At 38.1% G+C, this 18,678-nt stretch overlaps 1 protein-coding gene across 1 annotated transcript; it reads left to right on the top strand.

Annotated features, from left to right (window-relative positions):
* Window positions 1-471: 471 nt before the first annotated feature.
* On the top strand, window positions 472-10,198 carry LOC117421463 (YTH domain-containing family protein 1-like). The gene is made up of 6 exons (XM_034035931.3): window positions 472-846; window positions 1,261-1,285; window positions 3,003-3,082; window positions 4,775-6,307; window positions 7,596-7,640; window positions 8,358-10,198. Exons 1-6 carry the CDS (start codon window positions 823-825, stop codon window positions 8,382-8,384), a joined length of 1,734 nt encoding a protein of 577 aa, XP_033891822.3. The 5' UTR covers window positions 472-822; the 3' UTR covers window positions 8,385-10,198.
* Window positions 10,199-18,678: the final 8,480 nt, after the last annotated feature.

Below are 18,678 nucleotides of genomic sequence, written 5' to 3'. Positions count from 1 at the left end.
AAGCCTAATAAATGATCATTTATCGTCTTGTTTTTGCATTAATAGGTTACAGTAATTCATACAGTATATGCAAAAACAACTATATATATATATATATATATATATATATATATATATATATATATATATATATATATATAATACAGGAGACCTTGGTCATTAATAATATTCTTAAAAATAATATTAATAATTAAAATAATAATGAATGGCGAGCAATGTATTAATGTACATTCTTGCTGCAACTTTTACTGTCTCTTTCAACCGTTATATGAGTGACAGGATGGAGAGACTTTTATTTTGGAAAGAAAACAGCGGGTTCCGACATCGAGATGCAGAAGTAGCATTGACCGGAAGTTATGCCGGAAGTGAAATTGTTGCTAGCTTCACGGAGATCAAAACCCCAGCATAGAACACGTTACCAGCTCATTAACATGACTTCCGGAAAGCACCTCCCCCGCCCCCCCCCGCTTCCACGTCCACCTCCGCAAAGGAAGCCGGCGCCGTAGTTGACGGCAGATCACGTCATTCCCCCTCAGTGAGGCCCCGGATGAAGCAGCCATTGGGGAAGTGGATTAGGATGCACAATAACTAAGGAGGATTGGTGGAGAAGCAGAACTAGAAGCAGGAATTAATCCATAAACTCCGGGGATCAAAAACACCCAGGCAGCCTCTGAACCGGACAGATTGCACCTGTGCGGGCCGGAGAAGGGATTAAACCGAGGGACTTGGTGACGGACTCAGGAGACCATACTGTATTTTAAAAACACGGAGAGAGAGAGACAGTGACCGAGGCTCAGAATCCAGGGGCTTGCTTTTTGAATTATGTCTGCAAGTATTGACCCTCAGGTAGGCAGGGCTCGATGTGGTGGATCATAGGCTCGTTTTTTTCCAATCAGGCCTGTTATATTGAATTATATAGGGAGAGGTTTCACTTACCTTAGGAATAATCAAATGGGAGCATTTTCTTTATGGATGCGGACAGAATTTTTTTTCACATTTCAACTGCAACACTAGTCTGATAATCTGGTTTTCTTGTTACCTCATACCCGTTGGATTTTTTTTCTTTTTCTGTGGCTGAGTATGGAAATGCACTGATCCAAGAGGGAGTGTTTGTTAATTTTTTTTTTTTCCATCCCGATATCTGTTGACATACACAAGTTGTGGATCTGTTTCTTTTTTGGGGGGAGAAGAAAAAATAAAGAGGTGTAATTTGTTTGTCTGTTTCTTTTTTCCATGTTCTCCGTTTAAATGGAAATGCAGAGACCAAAAGGACAAGAAAATAAAGGTAAGACGTGTTGTACTTGAAGATGGCGTTTAGAGAAAATAAGTGTTCATAATATCAAATGGAAAGTTAGTTACATTAATATATATATATATATATATATATATATATATATTGTATGTTGTTGAGTTGCTTGACTGATGCCCTGACAAACATAAAATGACATTGCCAAGCAAACTGGGGTTGTTTCTGCGTTCGCTACATTAATCCTTACTGTTAAAAAAGGAAGACCTTACAATTATCTTTGTTGACGGCTGAAATATTCCTTGTATTAAATGTCCAATCTGATCAGCTGATAGGGTTTCACTTCCTGTTCACACGTGAAATAATCGCTCCCTGCATAGTGTTGGGTTTGGATGACCATGTATATGCAACAGTAGTACCTTGTCTTTCATTTTCGAAACCCTGTTGTGATACCAAAATTTGTAAATGACCGGTAGATACCGGCTTTCATATATTGTATCACTGGAGTGAGTGAAGAAAATAACATAGGTTGTGGTGGGAATGAATTAAATATTATGTTTTCAGACAAAATAGTTATGTAGTCAAACTGCCATATAATGGCTAATGCCAAGAATTGGTGTGGGCTCCATTTTCTGCAAATGCTGTTATAAAATAACGAATAAATCGATTCTCTAACACAGTTACTACTTGCTACAACAATCTATTAACTTATCCTTTTATTAGAACTACTTTGTGTATTTCAGCTTTTCTAGTAGTCCTACAGTTTCCATTTCTCTGATGGTACAACAGTATAAAGCACGGATGCTTATTTTACAGGACAGAGTGCCTCTCTGCACAGTCTTTGCTGTCCTGTCTTATTCAGACTAGAAGACAGGTGAATGACACCCATCCTTTTGCACAAGATGACCGGGAGGGCCGCCCCAGGGCTGTATATGAATTTGAAATATTTTCAAATCCTGAGTTTTAAAACCTTGGTGAATGTCTGATACGTGGGCTGCTGACTGTGCATTACTTCACTTGCAGGTCATTTTCTCTCAAAGGACTTCCTTGTCAGCAGTTAACACTTGCTATGAATACTCTAACACAACCACTCTTTGGTCATAATGTGGTGTTGTGTTAGCTGTAGTTGCCAATTGCATACTATACACGCTCCATCAATTTCAGTGCTTTGTCTTACCAGTGGCCCTGGTCCTCCAGTTCAAGAATATCCAAAGATTTCTTTTGAGCCTTAAGGGACACGTTATAGGTGTGGACAAACATGAAAGAGAGTGTGGTATTTTCTTACTGAGATGTTAAGAAAATGTAATTAATAGTTGGACACTGTAAGGGTGCAGTGGAAAGTTTACTTCCTAATGATTGAGGGTAGGAAAGCGCATTTTATGTTCCTGTCTGCCGAGACCTTGATGTCAATTATCTACAGATGCAAACCAGATCTCCTGTTAGTATTGCCTTGGACCAGCACAGCTTGAGAACCGACATACTGAACAAGAATATTTGCACTTATAGCAGGAATTACCTGCAACAGGGTGGATTATGCAATTAACACAGGATTCCTCTGCCCCTTTGAGCGCTTTCACCTTTAGAGTCTATCAGAAATTCTCTATTTCCAGCATTATTAAGTATTTTACTCAGCCCTTGCCTTGAAATGCATCATGATTGGAAATGAAATCAATCATAATTTGATAAGTATATAATTTCCTTTAAATTAGTTTATTGGCTATATGAATGATTAACAGTATGTGTGTTGTTTTTTTAGTGCAAAATGGTTCACTTCATCAGAAGGACACAGTTCATGACAATGATTTTGAACCATACCTCACCGGTCAGTCTAATCAGGTAAGGTTTAAAGTATTTTCACCAACCTGCAATACAGAAGCTAATGGGTTGAAGTTTCAAAGGGACGTCACTGGTAGTGTAAAACATGTAGGACATCACTGTCAGTCCTGGAACAAGACCAAGTCAAACAAAACTGCTTGGAGAATTTCTCATCGGATACAATTGGTTTTTTTAACCAAATTTAATTAAGTGCATTTAATGGCAAATCAGAATGCAGGATGTGGCTCGCGGCACTGGAAGTAGATTTAGAAACATCCCTTATGTTTATTTAGTGCAGGGCAATCTGTTTGATCTCTCGTTAGTAGTACTTGATGTGGTAAAGGAGGCAGTATGTTAAAGGTTTAAGCGTTATTTGAGAAGCCCAAGGCTGCACTCATGGGGTGTTTTAATGAATATCTTGATCTTGTGATAGCATGCTGATTTGGTATTGCATTTTTACACAATGTACTAGAAGGGATTCCTTTTAAGTGACATTGTGGGCAAAGACTAATTGTAGTTGGGAATGCGATTCATTTATTAGACTAATTGGGGAAGGGGGTGGTGGAAACATTAGCTTTGCCCTTTCATTGCATTAATTTCTTAAACTGTCAAGCTTACAGAAACAAACTAGTATTTACTTGCAGTATATTTAATATTAAAAAATGTCTGCAACCCCCAGAATCTATGCTTTTGTGGATTTTAGATATGTTGTCCTTTATGTAGTATTTGGAGTTTGGAGTACGCTTATGACTTCATGATGCTTGCTCTGTACAGGAAATGTAATCTGCAAATACAAGTACAATAGGTTGCTGTATGTGAACTACAATAGATCATTGCATGATTTTTATAGAGATACCAATGTTAGATACTATACGTGATGCTTAACTACAGCTGTACACACATGCTTGTTGCTGCCTAGAGGTTATAGAGTGTCATATTTGTTGTTGGTATGAATACTTCCACCATATCTCATTAAAGTTTTACCTTGAATAGAAGCAAATCAATTCAGTGGGAATGACACAACTGTAAAAAGATCTATTTATTGATGAGCATCATCTGCTGAGATTTAAAGAGCAAAACCTGTACAAAATATGTCTTTGCAATGGTGCACAGTGTTCATTTTTGTGCTTCTTGCCCTTTAAGATAAACATATTTCTGTACCTCTTATTGCACAGTGTCATGTTCTTGCATCTGGAAGTTTCTGAATGAGGTTAATGGCATCTTGTAACTTTCAGAATTGAGAGGAAATGGTGGGAAGTGAGTGGTATCCTGCCATGCAACATTATCTTGTGACTGATGTGGGTTTTTACAGTCACTGGTGTATGGCATCCTCCTGTATGTATGTGTATGGCTCACTGCATAACAAAGGGAATAAGATGGCAGGTATTATTCTTAGAATCGATTAGGCTGACCATTTCTTTATGTGAAGACTTGTAGGATTGCAGTAAATTGATATCCCTCTGTGTGTCCCAAATAAAGCTTTCCAGAAATGTCATTCTGGGTTGTAAGTTGTGGGGGATGTGGGGAGGGTACTACGTTCATATAGGGCTAATCCATTAGTCGCTTTTGTTATTGGAGTTGAGTAAATTGTCATCTGTCTACCTTTTGACAGAGATGAATGTCTCCAAGAAAATGTTATTTAGAAAGTAATGCATTGAGTGGGTGTTTTTTTTGTTTCATTTTCTGATGGTATGTTCTTTTTGTTTTAAACAGAGCAACAGCTATCCATCCATGACAGATCCCTATTTGCCCAGTTATTACGCCCCTTCCATCGGATTCCCCTACTCCCTTAGTGAAGCGCCCTGGTCGACGGGTGGAGATCCTCCCATTCCTTACTTGACTACCTATGGACAGCTAAGTAATGGAGACCACCATTTTATGCACGATGCTGTTTTCGGCCAGCCTGGGGGACTTGGAAGCAATATTTATCAACATAGGTTTAACTTTTTCCCTGAAAACCCAGCCTTTTCAGCGTGGGGAACTAGCGGCTCTCAGGGACAGCAGACTCAGAGCTCAGCTTATGGCAGCAGCTACAGCTACCCTCCAAGTTCCTTGGGTGGGACGTTGGTGGATGGACAGACAGGCTTTCATAACGACACTTTGAATAAAGCCCCAGGTATGAACAGCATTGAGCAAGGCATGGTGGGACTTAAGATCGGGGCTGATGTGACGGCGTCTGCTGTGAAAACGGTAGGCTCTGTCATCAACAGTACAGGGATTAGTGGTGCAGTGACAGGGAACGGCAATGCCAAGCTTGGCATGTCTGTGCCCAAGCCCACCTCCTGGGCTGCCATTGCTAGCAAACCAGCCAAGCCGCAACCAAAAATTAAGACCAAGTCTGGGGTGCCAATGGTAGGGGGGGCTTTGCCTCCACCGCCCATAAAACACAACATGGACATCGGCACTTGGGATAACAAAGGCCAAGTGACTAGAGTCCCTACTCCACAGCAGCAGCTGGCCATGTCACCTCAATCTGCAGCCCAGCAAATGCAGCAGCAAATGCAGCCTGTTTCTACACAGCCCCAGCACCAGATCCCACCTCAGCAGTACCAGAGCATGCAGCCCCAAAACCGCTGGGTAGCTCCGCGGAATAGGAATGCTGGCTACGGCGGCCAGGGTGGCAGCACCGACAGCAACTCTACCAGCAATGCCTCCTCGGGCAACGCCATCTCTGGTGCCGAGTCCCACCCTGTGCTGGAAAAGCTGCGAGCTGCTCACAGCTACAACCCCAAGGACTTTGACTGGAACATGAAGAACGGCCGGGTGTTTATCATCAAGAGCTACTCTGAGGACGACATTCACCGCTCCATCAAGTACTCCATCTGGTGCAGCACCGAACATGGGAACAAGCGCCTGGACAGCGCCTTCCGCACCATGAACAGCAAAGGTCCCGTCTATCTGCTGTTCAGCGTCAACGGCAGCGGACACTTCTGCGGTGTGGCCGAGATGCGCTCCCCTGTGGACTACGGCACGAGCGCTGGCGTCTGGTCTCAGGACAAGTGGAAAGGCAAGTTCGACGTCAAGTGGCTCTTTGTCAAGGATGTTCCCAACAGTCAGCTCCGGCACATCCGCCTGGAGAACAATGACAACAAACCGGTCACTAACTCTCGAGACACGCAGGAGGTGCCCTTGGAGAAAGCCAAGCAGGTGCTTAAAATTATCGCAACCTACAAGCATACCACCTCAATCTTTGATGACTTTTCACACTACGAGAAACGGCAGGAGGAAGAGGAAGTTGTTCGCAAGGTAACTAACTCGCTTGGCTCGGACCTAGCTCTACTGTTTAGATGATATCGCAGAGAAATGAAAACAGGAAGGTTTGGATTAACTAGGCTTGGCATTTCATCTTCTGCAGTTTATATGCAGTACATAACCTAGATCTTTCCTAAACGCTCTCTTAAGTCTCATGTTTCAGTTTCTATAATAGCATGAAGTAAGGAATTCCTCCATTTGTGGAGTTTAAAAATGCAGCTTGGCATTTAAGCCTTGCACAGCATTTGGGTGAAGCTTGAGCATTGTTTGATTTTCCAAGTGTTGTATTTTATTGTATGACATTAAATAAGAGATTTGTCCCAAATAGTTTCTGCTATAGTTACAATGCTAGGCGCCTGGGTTTACTGGGAGCCTCCTGATGTTTGCGTCATCTGGTTGAAATAGAAAGGTTGCCAGTTCACAATAAAATAGGATGACATCTGAACTGCATTCAAAGATCGGGTCATCTGGGTTTGCAGATTTCCAGCTGTGAAGCAGTCTTCATGCCATTAACCACCATAAATAGTTAACTTCACTAAAAGCAGGTGCTGGTAGATTACAAGTTGGTGAGAGCTTTTGTTCTTTACTGTTTGACTGTAGTAGTCTTGTGTTAAAAATGGTAAGGTGAATGAACTGTATATATAAATCAATTACTCCATTAGAGCAAACCCTGTAAGACCACAACAGAGACAAGCATATTCCTGGTAGCAAGCCCAGTTTACATGGAAATAGTCCTCTTAATGCTCTAATGCATTCTAAAAGTGTTTCTGTGGACTAACCTTTCCAAATACAGCTAATATAATTCCCATTTGGCCTATCTGCATTATAGTAGCTTCTCAAACTGAAGCTTATGTGGGAGTAAATGAAATGTTAGAGGAACGCCTTATTTCTCATTTGGTCAATCAATTGTCACAAAGTATTATGAAAACAGAAAGGCATCTGAGCTGTTTATTAATGTGGGTCAAACAAAACAAAACTGCTTAAGGTTTTGCCTGGAATAAAATGCAGAATCTTGCATGCTGATCAATGCCACTTCGCTCTCCAATCTATTGTAAACACTTTGGATAAAGTTCAGAAATATAGGTGAGCCTGGGAGCTAGATAATGAGGTAGCAATAGTTTAAAAGAGAAGAGCATTGTTCTCCATACCAGGTTAGTTGGTTTTAGGTGCAAATTCAAGACCTTTGGAGGCCAACTCTACTTTTCCTTATGTAATATGCCTTAATAATGAGTAGTTCACAAAATGGTCACTATCACTGAATCAGCCTTCTTTCCACTGATAGAACTTTGAGCCTGCTCCGATCCAGAACCGTTCCAGATTGGATCAGGTACAGTATCAGCTGTTGCAGTGATCTACTGTGGGAAGGTTAGTTTTACTTTGTGGTCATAAGTGATGCCACTAGAAAGCTCACTGTAGAGATGCTGCATTAACACTAGATTTAAATCAGGATATACACGGTGTAAGAAATGTCACGTAACATATAGCCAAAATCACTTCACATGTGGAGGGACTTTCATTTTCAAATAGGCCTTTTTATTACCTGCATATTTATTACAACACAAAGAATACTGATTTGAGTATATGACCTAATGTATACACTGTACCCTGTGCACTGAATCTGGGAACACAGGTCTCTGAGCATTAACCTTGTCCATATGCCTTGGTGATGAACCACTTTGCAACACTCTTGTTTATCTTGAAGTAGTATTTGCATTGATAGTGCATAGGTTTAAAAAATGAATGTAGGTAACCCAATCTTAATGAATGTATGTTAGGGGTATTTGGAAGTCCTTTCGCTTTCATAGATCCCCTATATTGGTCTGCTGTGTTGAGATAGTATTACCAGTTAGAATTAAATCTCAAAAACTATTGGATTTGTCTTGACTCTGTAGGTGACATGCTGTGTTACGCACTATGCCCTAACCCTGAAAATGTATACCTGTGATTATGTAAATATAAATCAGTAAAATGGGGTACTTGAAAACTACCCAGATACTATTTTAATATTGCAGCATTGTCTAATTTTTCTTTGTTGTTGTTTTAGGATCACCAAAATGGAAGCAAACAGTAGAAGAATATATTAATGGCTTGATATACGCTTTACCAGGACTGATTTTTATTTGATTTTTTTTTTTCTTTGATTTAAAAAAGAAACTACAATTTTTTTCCATTCAATTTTGATGTCAGCCAGTTGAGACTTAAGCTTTCTGCTCCAATGTTACCTTCTTGTGCAGGGAAATTTAAGCAGTTTCATGTATTGGTAGTTGCATATTTTCCATTTCTTTAGCCAGACTGGTCCTTTTTTTTCCCCTTTTTATTTCTTTTATTTGACAAAAAACCAGTACTTCTCTTTGCTAGTGTTGTCTTGTTCTTGCAATTGAAAGCTAAGGTGTAGTACTCTTCTGATCCAGAAGGTGGCACTGTTTTACATACAGTGACGGAAGAGCACCACAGCTTGTTTTTTTCGTTGACCAGAATATTATAAACCAGTAATTGTTTCCGACTTCTTCTTCTTCTTCTTATATGATGTTGTAGCATTAATTGTTAAAATTGTTACACTGATGCTTTCTTGTTCATGTGTTTAATCCAGTCTGAAAATGAGAGCCTTTACAACATTTTAAAGTTCTACATTTTTTGTCGACTTGTTTTTAAACTTCTAATGATGTGGTGATGTTGACATTACAATGTTTGAGTGACTCAATTATGAACTTTCCAAATCACATAATTTACTGTAACTTTTTTTCTCTGTTAACATATTGCACATTTTTTTTAAAAAGATGTTTTGCTAAGTTTGTCTTCAGTAATGCTAAGCTTTAATGTAGGAGCATATAGTCATGGACGAAGCCTCAAATGTGGAACCTGAAATTAATGTTACTGATTTAATTGTCAAAGGGGGGAGGGCAGAAAGAACTGTGGTGGTTTGTCATTTTTTTGGAGAAAATGATATTTGCTATATGTATGTTTTTGTGGAATGAGGGAACCATTGATTTGTAAAAAAAATAAATGAATTATGGCTGCCGACTGGATTTCTAAAAGCATGAAACCGTGCTCATGCCTGTTGCTTCAGTATGCAGAATAACATGCACGTGTTTATTGTTAGATGATCTTTGCTATATTAAAAAGCCTCTAATTATCTACTTCTAAAAGTATTTACACAAAAGGACCTCAATTTAAAAAATAAAAAAAAGAAATATAAACTATCATTTAGATTGTATTTAGATCATTTTAGTTACCTCTCTGAATATTGCCTTTTAGGTAAAAAAGAAAAATGTTTTCTTTTCTTTCTTCTGTCCTTTAGAAGAATACAAGCCTTAATAAACAATGTCTATTTAGCAAGCACCATGTTAGTTCTGTTTCTGTTGTCTGATTTGAAATCTGTCACAATTAAAAAAAAAAAAAAAAAAAAAAGGAAAAATGTTGATTAGGTGCCATGTTATGTGTCTCACGCCTATCAGGCTTATGGTGTGTGTGTGTGGGTTACAAATTCTGCACGATTTGCTGCAATGCTGGTGGAAATGAGACCTGATGATTGGATTGCAACAAGGAAGTTTGTTCACATTCTGTCATTCGATCTGCTCGACTGACCATCACCCTGGTAACCTGCAGTGGATCTCGTCAATGGAAGCTGCAAAGCCCTACATGCCTGAAGATTAAAACCATAAGTTTTAAAATAACAGACACGTTTCGTATTGTCTTTGACAGAGTGGCATTGGCAGGAACGCCATTTACTCCTGGAATTATGGGATGGTTTGCTCCAGCGCTTATCTGACTATTCCTTCTGTATTACTATTTATCCTCCTCTTTACAAATGTTTGTAAAACTTATCTGCTAAAAATGTCACATGTTTCAAAACCTGGATATACATAAAATTACTTTGGGCCTGGACTTTTGTAAGACAATCTGTATTGACTTTTTTTTTTTTAGGCACTGCTCCCTTGGTTACTGTAAGAAATGCCAGCTGATTATTGTAAACCTCAGCAATTGTAGATGTAGCGATCATTATCCAACAGTGGCTGTCCGTCAGCTTGGGACACTGAACTTCAGTGTGGACACCATATCTAATAGATAATGCTGCATCAGGTACTGATGATGAATTAAATACCCTTGTTAATTAGAAGTGGCTACATTTCAAATACTGGAGTAAAGCTGACCTGCAACACAGGAAGCTACATAAACTTGGAATATATTTAGTTTTAAAGCAAGGAGACCATTAGCAATTATTATTTGTTTATTTAGCAGACGCCTTTATCCAAGGCGACTTACAGAGACTAGGGTGTGTGAACTATGCATCAGCTGCAGAGTCACTTACAATTACATCTCACCCGAAAGACGGAGCACAAGGAGGTTAAGTGACTTGCTTAGGGTCACACAATGAGTCAGTGGCTGAGGTGGGATTTGAACCGGGGACCTCCTGGTTATAAGCCCTGTTCTTTAACCACTGGACCACACAGCCTCCTATGTTGCTTGTTCTAACAAGGTGAAAAAGGAAGGCTTTATGTTTTTAATTGATCAGGTGAGCGTAGATTTAAAATTCATCACAGTCGTGCAATGATGTGCGATCGGATCCACAGGGGTACCCTTCTTTTGGTCACTAGATTGTTATAAGAATGTTTTCAACAGCTGCTATACGTCCTAGTTAAAATGTTATGTCATTGCCTATTATGATAAGTTTGACTTGCATGTTTGACACATTTATGGTGCAGCAGATGGTAACCAAACACTGCAAGATAACAATGTTGGATCAGGAACAGTATGGACTTGTTTTACAAGCAATGCATGTAGTGGATGATTGTCTGGGAGGAGGGATTCCTTATGAACTAACAGAATATTACAGTTTTTAAGGCAAACGCGATAGCTGTATATTCCAAATCAGCTTCTAAACAGTTATACAGAAGTTTACTGCTTTTCTTCCTGAAAGAAATAAAGAAATGATACACTTGTTTTTAAACAGTTGGCAGAAGTATACAGAATAAACTGTAGATGTTTGTTTTGGTTTATGGCTAATACTGCCCTCTTGTGGCAGGAAACTAGATTTATAATTCTGCGAACAGGCATTTAAATAACAGAAGGGCGACTGGATTATGGTTATGAACCTAGGGAAGCGAGGAGACTCTTCGCAGGGGTCAAGTGCATGCATACCACAGCCGGTTACTTGAAATGAGCGTTTGTTTGAATTAAAAGATTGTTACCTAAACGGTCCCTTACCTAGGTAACAGACGTGTTGACTGCTAGATTAATGTACCTCTTCTTTGGTCCCCCTCCTTGTTCAATCATGAAAAACAAGTCTTGCTAAACTAAACAGAGTAATCCCTTTCCCCAATCCCAAATATGAGTTCAAGTCAATGGTAGTTGTATGTCTTCTGATACGTGTTATTTGCATAAGCACGTTTGTGATCGTTTACTTTATTTTATTTATCATTTAATCAAAGAAGCTACAAAATGATATCGGAAAAGTCTGCCGGAAGCCATAATAGAAGTACAGTATTTCACGTTATTTCACGAAATGTCACATTTTTGTCAGTTTTTCGGTAAGAATATGGAAAACTACAAAGCGGCATGTAATTCACTATGTTACGTAACATTATTCAGCAGGTTTCATTCGACTTTATGAAGCAAAATCTGTTAATTCTATAGGTGATGGAAAAGTATTGACCATTACTGTATATAACTATAGGAGGAGACTGTCAAAACGCGTTCATTTAAATTAATGCTATATCATGAATGGAAATGAAGTATTTTAATGTCTTAGAAGAATATATTTCTAAAATATCTAAATAGAAACGAAGATGAAATAAGAAGCCTATTTAAGTCAATTGTACGTCCATAGTTTATGTACGGTTCACATACCGTAGTCTTCTGAAGCCTGAAACACACTAAGATACTGTAAGAAAACAAAGCTGCAGAGAATTTCAGACCAGCAGAGGGAGCGCGTGTCTGACAATGGAAGAAATACACTCTGCATTTGTAGTTTGAACAGAAATCATCACTACATTTAAACCAGGACAACATTACAATACAATAAACAAACATGATATATATATATATATATATATATATATATATATATATATATATATATATATATATATATATATATATATACACTTTATATACTGGCATATACATGTTATTTTAATTTTCTTTTTAAAAATATTATTTTTTTAACTGTAGAAGTTAAGTCTAATCGAATGTATCAAATTAAATAAATGCAGCTTGTGTTGTGTTTTTTTTTTTTTCAAAGAAAAATTAATTTGGTACTTAATGGGTTAACCCAGGCGGTGATTACCAACCCACAGGTATGACAGATTGAACATGCGCGGTGTGTGAAGCAGACACGCTGTACAGAGGTAAAGGTAATTTTCACTGTGTTGTAAAGAACACATTTGGAATGTCTGCCCTGGCAAATTAGACACCGTGATACCGTGTTGCAATATGGGTCGTATTTAGAACAGAAGGCAAGCAGTGAATGTTTGAATGGGCAGGTAGTCGAAAAGTCGTCAAAACTTAAATGTTAATGTTGTTTAAGTAGGAAACGAGTTAAAAGTAGGCAGCGATGATGCTCGGTTAACGTTTAGAGTCTTGGAATCAAACAGAATTAAAGGGTAACTATATATACCTGCAATATAAGGATAGCAGGGGACTGACAACATTCATGTCATGAAATTATATAGTTTAAAGACGTAGAGGGATATTTCTAAATACAACTTTTAAATGAACGAATGAATAAATTAATTAATTAATAAATACATGCAAACGATGTTGGGGTCTCAATATATATATATATATAAATGTTTCATTTTTTTTTTTTTTTTTGAATCCGTGCTTGACATTAATACAGTTTATTAGTGATGATTTCCGGTGAAATATGACCGTCAAATATGATAACACATTATATAATTTGTTATGTTACACCAATAACAACGACTGACTGATGGTTTGACAACATCGTACTCCAATGTCATGTTTTTTTGGGCAATCCATCCATAACTTCACAAACACTCAATCATGAAGTCTAAGGTCAAACTTCAGGTGATAGATGTAAGTTAGTTCATTTAGGTGTGAATACGCTCTTAGAAGGATCGCTTAAGAACCGTTTCTTAAAACCTAGGGTTCTGTGCGTTATGTAGAACTATTTGATCCAATAGGATCCGAGCGGTGTTCCAAATTGAAAGCTTAATTGGAACCTCTAAATATGAAGCCTCAGCATATCAAAGCACCCATGGTTGTTTTGCGCTTTGTAGCCCAGCAGTATATAGATCCCCAGTCCAGGTCAGTAGAACCTGAACACAACAAGACTAAAGAATGAATCTACTTTAGACGATCACTGGTAACTCTTACAGTGATTAGATGTATTTTTTTTTAACGGTAATTCATAATATATAAATATTTCAGAAGCAACCTGCAGCCTCATGTGACGTGCTGTAGATCACGTGGTGTGTTTGCTGCTATACCATTGGAGGGAGTATGAACTAGGGAAGCAGCGTCGCCTTTTCATCTAGCGTTGGGTACCAGTGATACTAATACTAGGTCTAGTCATATGAAGGGAAAATGCTTTTAAAACCTTGATAAGCACTGTTTTGACCTTTATACCTCGCAATGCCCCACAAAGACACCTGTTCCTCGAGAGTCCTTCTTGTCTTATTCGCTAAACCTTTTTTTGTACAGTATCAGTGTGGCGGTGATCATGCCATCTAGTGGTAGCCACGGGTATTGCAGCACCTCCATTTTAAAATGCCAAAGTATAATGTCATATGAGCATGCTATGTTTCTAAGGTATGTCAATAAACCAGTTAACGTGCAACAATAATGTAGCCTCATCTTTTTAAATAAATAAATAGAATAAATGTAATAGTTTAAGCATTTTTGCTAAATAGTATTATGCAACACTAAATGTAAAAATTAGATATTAAAAAAAAAATTCTGGAAAGAACGGTCATTCGATGTGCTGCTGGATTATGAATCCCTTAAAGGACTTATATCCTGGCACCAACCCCTGTTTAGTGCAAGTCAGTACATTAACCCTTTCATGCATGAAATATTTAGTTATTTTATTATAAATAGCTCAAAAGGTCACTTTAATTTGTAAAATATCTCCATTGATTTATATGCGGGGAAAGCGCCATCCTCGTACGGTATGAGGCTATCATGCATTTGCGTCTTTCATACGTCCCCCTATAAAAACTAGAGTGGTGATGTATCAAAGGGTTAAAGTCTAATTCCTTTATAGGCTTTCAAGAAATGTATTGTCAACAAGTACAATAAACGCCACGACTTTTTAAAAATATGTTGAGATTGATATATTTATTTTTTTACTGTGTCACGTATAGTTCTTATGGAAGCCATACACAATTCTAAATGAATAGCGTCTTTGATACAGATGTACTTTTTTTCTGTGCACTTGGTTTTGTAATGCATTTCAACGATATTGTTCACCTTGCATTGCGATTGTATTTGCACGCAGCTTTTGGTCAATTGTTGTATTCTTTTCTGACATCGTGATATAGCATTTAAGGTCCTTTTAATTATAATTTTGAATAATATTAAAAAATAGGGCACATGCGTTAATTACATGAATGTGTATTGAAAATGTCTGTGTGTAAAATTCTTCTGAAGTTTTCCAAGCTCGTGCCCTCTAAGCTCAGTAATGCTCAGAGGGCACGACCTGTTCGCGCTGCATGCTGCCCATCTCTGTTGTGTAAATATAACTCCCGACCACATTGCCTTGCAGCACTGATTGAAGCGTCATCTGCTCCTGTCCACAGCACGCGAGGGACTGAAGCGCGCAGTGCTTCATCACCGCATTTCAGTATATTGTGCTCAAGTGCAAAGTGTACATCTGTAGAAGGGTTTTATTTAGACAGGGGTGCCCAGTTTCAGTCGTGCAGTTGGCTTTAAAAGGGGGAAACAGAGAACAAGAATTAATAAAACATGAAGGGCCTCAAATGAATCATTAAGGGCATCCAATTTAAAACATGCTTAGAACAACACAGGACTGAGGGGGCCAGCATTATCCACTGCTGATTTTTATTTTTTTTTACTGAGTCTTTTACAGGATTGTAATAATTCTTTTAGTTCAGTTAAACATGGTTTGCGCTTGAACATTTGCAGACTCGTATACTCAGACAGAAGCACCGTTTCCCATATTATTAGTTTGGGTAGGCCTAAGTGTAGTGTTTTGATATAAATAAACAGTCCAGACAATTATGTAACCATCAATACATTGCATTGATTATTTATTTATTTATTTATTTATTTATTTATTTATTTATTCAGAGTGGTGATTGCAAAGACAAACATCGAATTATTTTATAACATTTATTGAAGGGCACAAATGGAAATACGGTGTAATACATTTCAGTATTCAAGTACGCTTCATAACGCGTAGAAACTGAAATTACCCTCCACCCACACACACACACACACACACACACACACTCACTCACACACTTACAGCATGAAAATGTTCTCACAATAAATCAAGTTTCCGAACAAAATCACATAATATGCGAATCTTTATTTCTAAACCTTTTCTTTACAAAATTAAAATTACCGCTATATTTCAATACAAAGTGCGCGTTAACATAATCACATCTATTTTAGTAAAGGAATACAAAACGTTACAAAAATTGAACCCTTTGGACAAAGTGCACTGCACGAAGAGCAAAAAGCTTCACGCGCGACCTCGTTTAAGAAGGCAGTCTTCAAAAGCAAAATAACTGGTGTCAAATCTTTGATCTTAAATGTATCTTGCACTGTCCTGACAAACTATAATGGGCACCCCCAGTAAAGTGGGAGAATCTGTCTAAGGTCAGATCAAGTCCCAGCTCCAGATTCAAATAACTGCTCCATGCATATATTGTGTTCACATCCATATATCCAGATGGGGTTACAATAAAGCACAGCGCGCTTTGCTGCCCAGTTCACAGAACCACATCCAGTTTAAGCACTGTGCATCCAGTCCTGCTATCCCAACATGCAGCTCGACACTACGATGCCAACCCTTGTTTACGGGTTTTAAAGGCACATGACCCATTCCAGCATCTTGTAGACGATATGTTCCGGGCTTGTCTAATCATTGAGCACTAATCAATAGCAGGCCAGTGGAGAAAGCAGTGTTGCATTGTTACAGTACGAATATATTCCATTTGCTTTTGCTGTTTGTACACAAACTGATGAACAGCAGTGTTGAGTTGTGTTGTATTGCGTGTTGTCCTGAATGCGGCAATGCTATGTATTTTGGAGATTTTTTTTTGTTCGTGTTTATTCTGTTTGGTGTGTAATCTAAGAAAACGGGGGTTGCTGGTCGAGAGACAAAATGTTACTTGGGACTTTTTAATTGCTTCAAATATGAGGAATCAAATGCAGGTGACTGTAAAATGTTCTAATTAGAAACCCATAGTGGTTTTGTGCGGAACCCGGTATGCTTTCGCGCACCAGTAATAATATTTCTAAATGAAAACAGCTGTAACTGAAAACGCTACTGTTCATGTACAAAATGTCGCGCTATACTGTTCTCGTGCGTGTGCTTTAACATGTTTCACGGTTGGCTCATGTTTTAATATATTCCATGCGGCACTACAACATTGAAAATACCTGCAGTCGCATCCAGATTTATTCTGCTCTGCAGCTTGGAAGGATTCCAATTGCATGCCAGTTTTAGGCCTAACCCAAAGAATGATCTCTGCAGATACTCCATTCGATGAGAATACACAGGCCTGAGCATTTTGACCCCCGAGCAAAATTGCGCAATTCACGTGTGCTTTGGGATGTTAAGATTGCATACTGATATCATATACGCAATATTAATTTGATGTATTCATTAATCTAGTGTGTACATTGTAATTTTTTTTTTAATTTGAGTAAAATAATAAAAAAACAACATTGTGTGTGTGTGCAACTTGGATTTACGTGGTCCTGTAAAATAGTTTTACCAATTATAAATAAACGTCAAACGTAAGGTTGTTTTTTATTTAACGGAACACAGTAGACTACTACTTAATAATAATAATAATAATAATAATAATAATAATAATAATAATAATAATAATAATAATAATAATAATGTCCGCATTCATAACATTTAGGCCACAGTTACCGTTATATGGATGACTAACCTAATCGCACTTGTAATGAACATAATTTTGAATAAAACATGGAAACTAAGGGCCCTATTCTGACTTGGTTTATGTGCTATTTGCGCGCTGAAGAAGGGCTTGTAAGCCCGTAGAGGCCATTCTTCCAGCGCGTTAACCAAGTCAGAACAGAGCCCTTAAAGTATTATCCGTAAAAGTGCTCCTACAAATGTTACAGTTATTTCATTTCAGTGTTGTTAACTTCTGTAACAACAAGTGGGCGCATACACTCTGATATACCGTACATTGATTAAATAACGGAATTATTGCGTGGACAGTTTACATCAATGTTTATCCTGTACTAATACATTTATTATCTATTGTATTGTGTACCGTTAGTTAAAAGCCACACTCGAATACGATAATTGGACATCTTAATACAACTAAATATATACATCTACCGTATATAGGCTACAGTAATTAATGTATTTTAAGATGCACGTGAACTATTATATACATACTGTTGTACTGCGTTTTAACACCAGTCAAACCCCTCAAATTGCAAGCGTTGGGTGGCGCTGTGGCGCGTAGTTGTAACTGCGCAGTTTAATACTGTCCTGTAACTTTAGAAGCAGAAAATAAATGGATAGTTTTTGTGAGTGCTAAAAACGTACATAAAGGTACATTTAACGATCTATTTATTGCAATAACATGTTACACCAACTAGTAGACGACAGGCTCGTTAAAGAAACTGCATTCTGCAGAGGGGTTTATATAAGCGGCTATGCAACACAGAAATCTATCTGATTATTAAAACTAAAAGAGGAAGCGAGGGACCGTTTTATTCCTCCGGCATAGAACTACATGTCCTTTTATTGTCATTAAAAAAATCGCCTACACAGGCTCATTGTGTAATAAAATCTATAGTAATGTTTCAAACACATGAAAAAATCAAGCGAATTCGTCTATATGAAATGCTTTTTTTTATCGATTGCCGAGCCTCCACGTGTATTTGTGACACTTCATTTATTTGACAAGGTCCTTGTTCTATAAAGTGACTCGAAGCACGGGCTTGCTCTTTCTAATTAACCTCTGTGGCTGCGCTTAATGAGTAGCGATTCTAATTCCTTGCATACTCATTAGGACAGATACAGCAGTGTGAAACGACCACCACGATTCATTCGCCTAAATACACCATTGCCTTCATTAAAAAAAAAAAAAAAAAAACACTGTATACAAACGACACTTGGCAAAATAAAGTTCCCCGACTACCTACCTTAACACTGCAATGTT

This window comes from Acipenser ruthenus, chromosome 18 (genome assembly GCF_902713425.1).
Source record: "Acipenser ruthenus chromosome 18, fAciRut3.2 maternal haplotype, whole genome shotgun sequence".
NCBI lineage: Eukaryota > Metazoa > Chordata > Actinopteri > Acipenseriformes > Acipenseridae > Acipenser > Acipenser ruthenus.
The sequence above is the reverse complement of the archived record's forward strand: the minus strand, read 5'-3'. Positions and strand labels throughout refer to the sequence as shown.

Excerpts from the sequence above, each read along its gene's own strand:
- LOC117421463 (XM_034035931.3), top strand. The coding sequence starts at position 823 with ATGTCTGCAAGTATTGACCCTCAG. Across the intron at positions 3,083-4,774 it reads TCACCGGTCAGTCTAATCAG|AGCAACAGCTATCCATCCAT; the intron begins GTAAGGTTTAAA and ends TGTTTTAAACAG. Across the intron at positions 6,308-7,595 it reads AAGAGGAAGTTGTTCGCAAG|AACTTTGAGCCTGCTCCGAT; the intron begins GTAACTAACTCG and ends TTCCACTGATAG.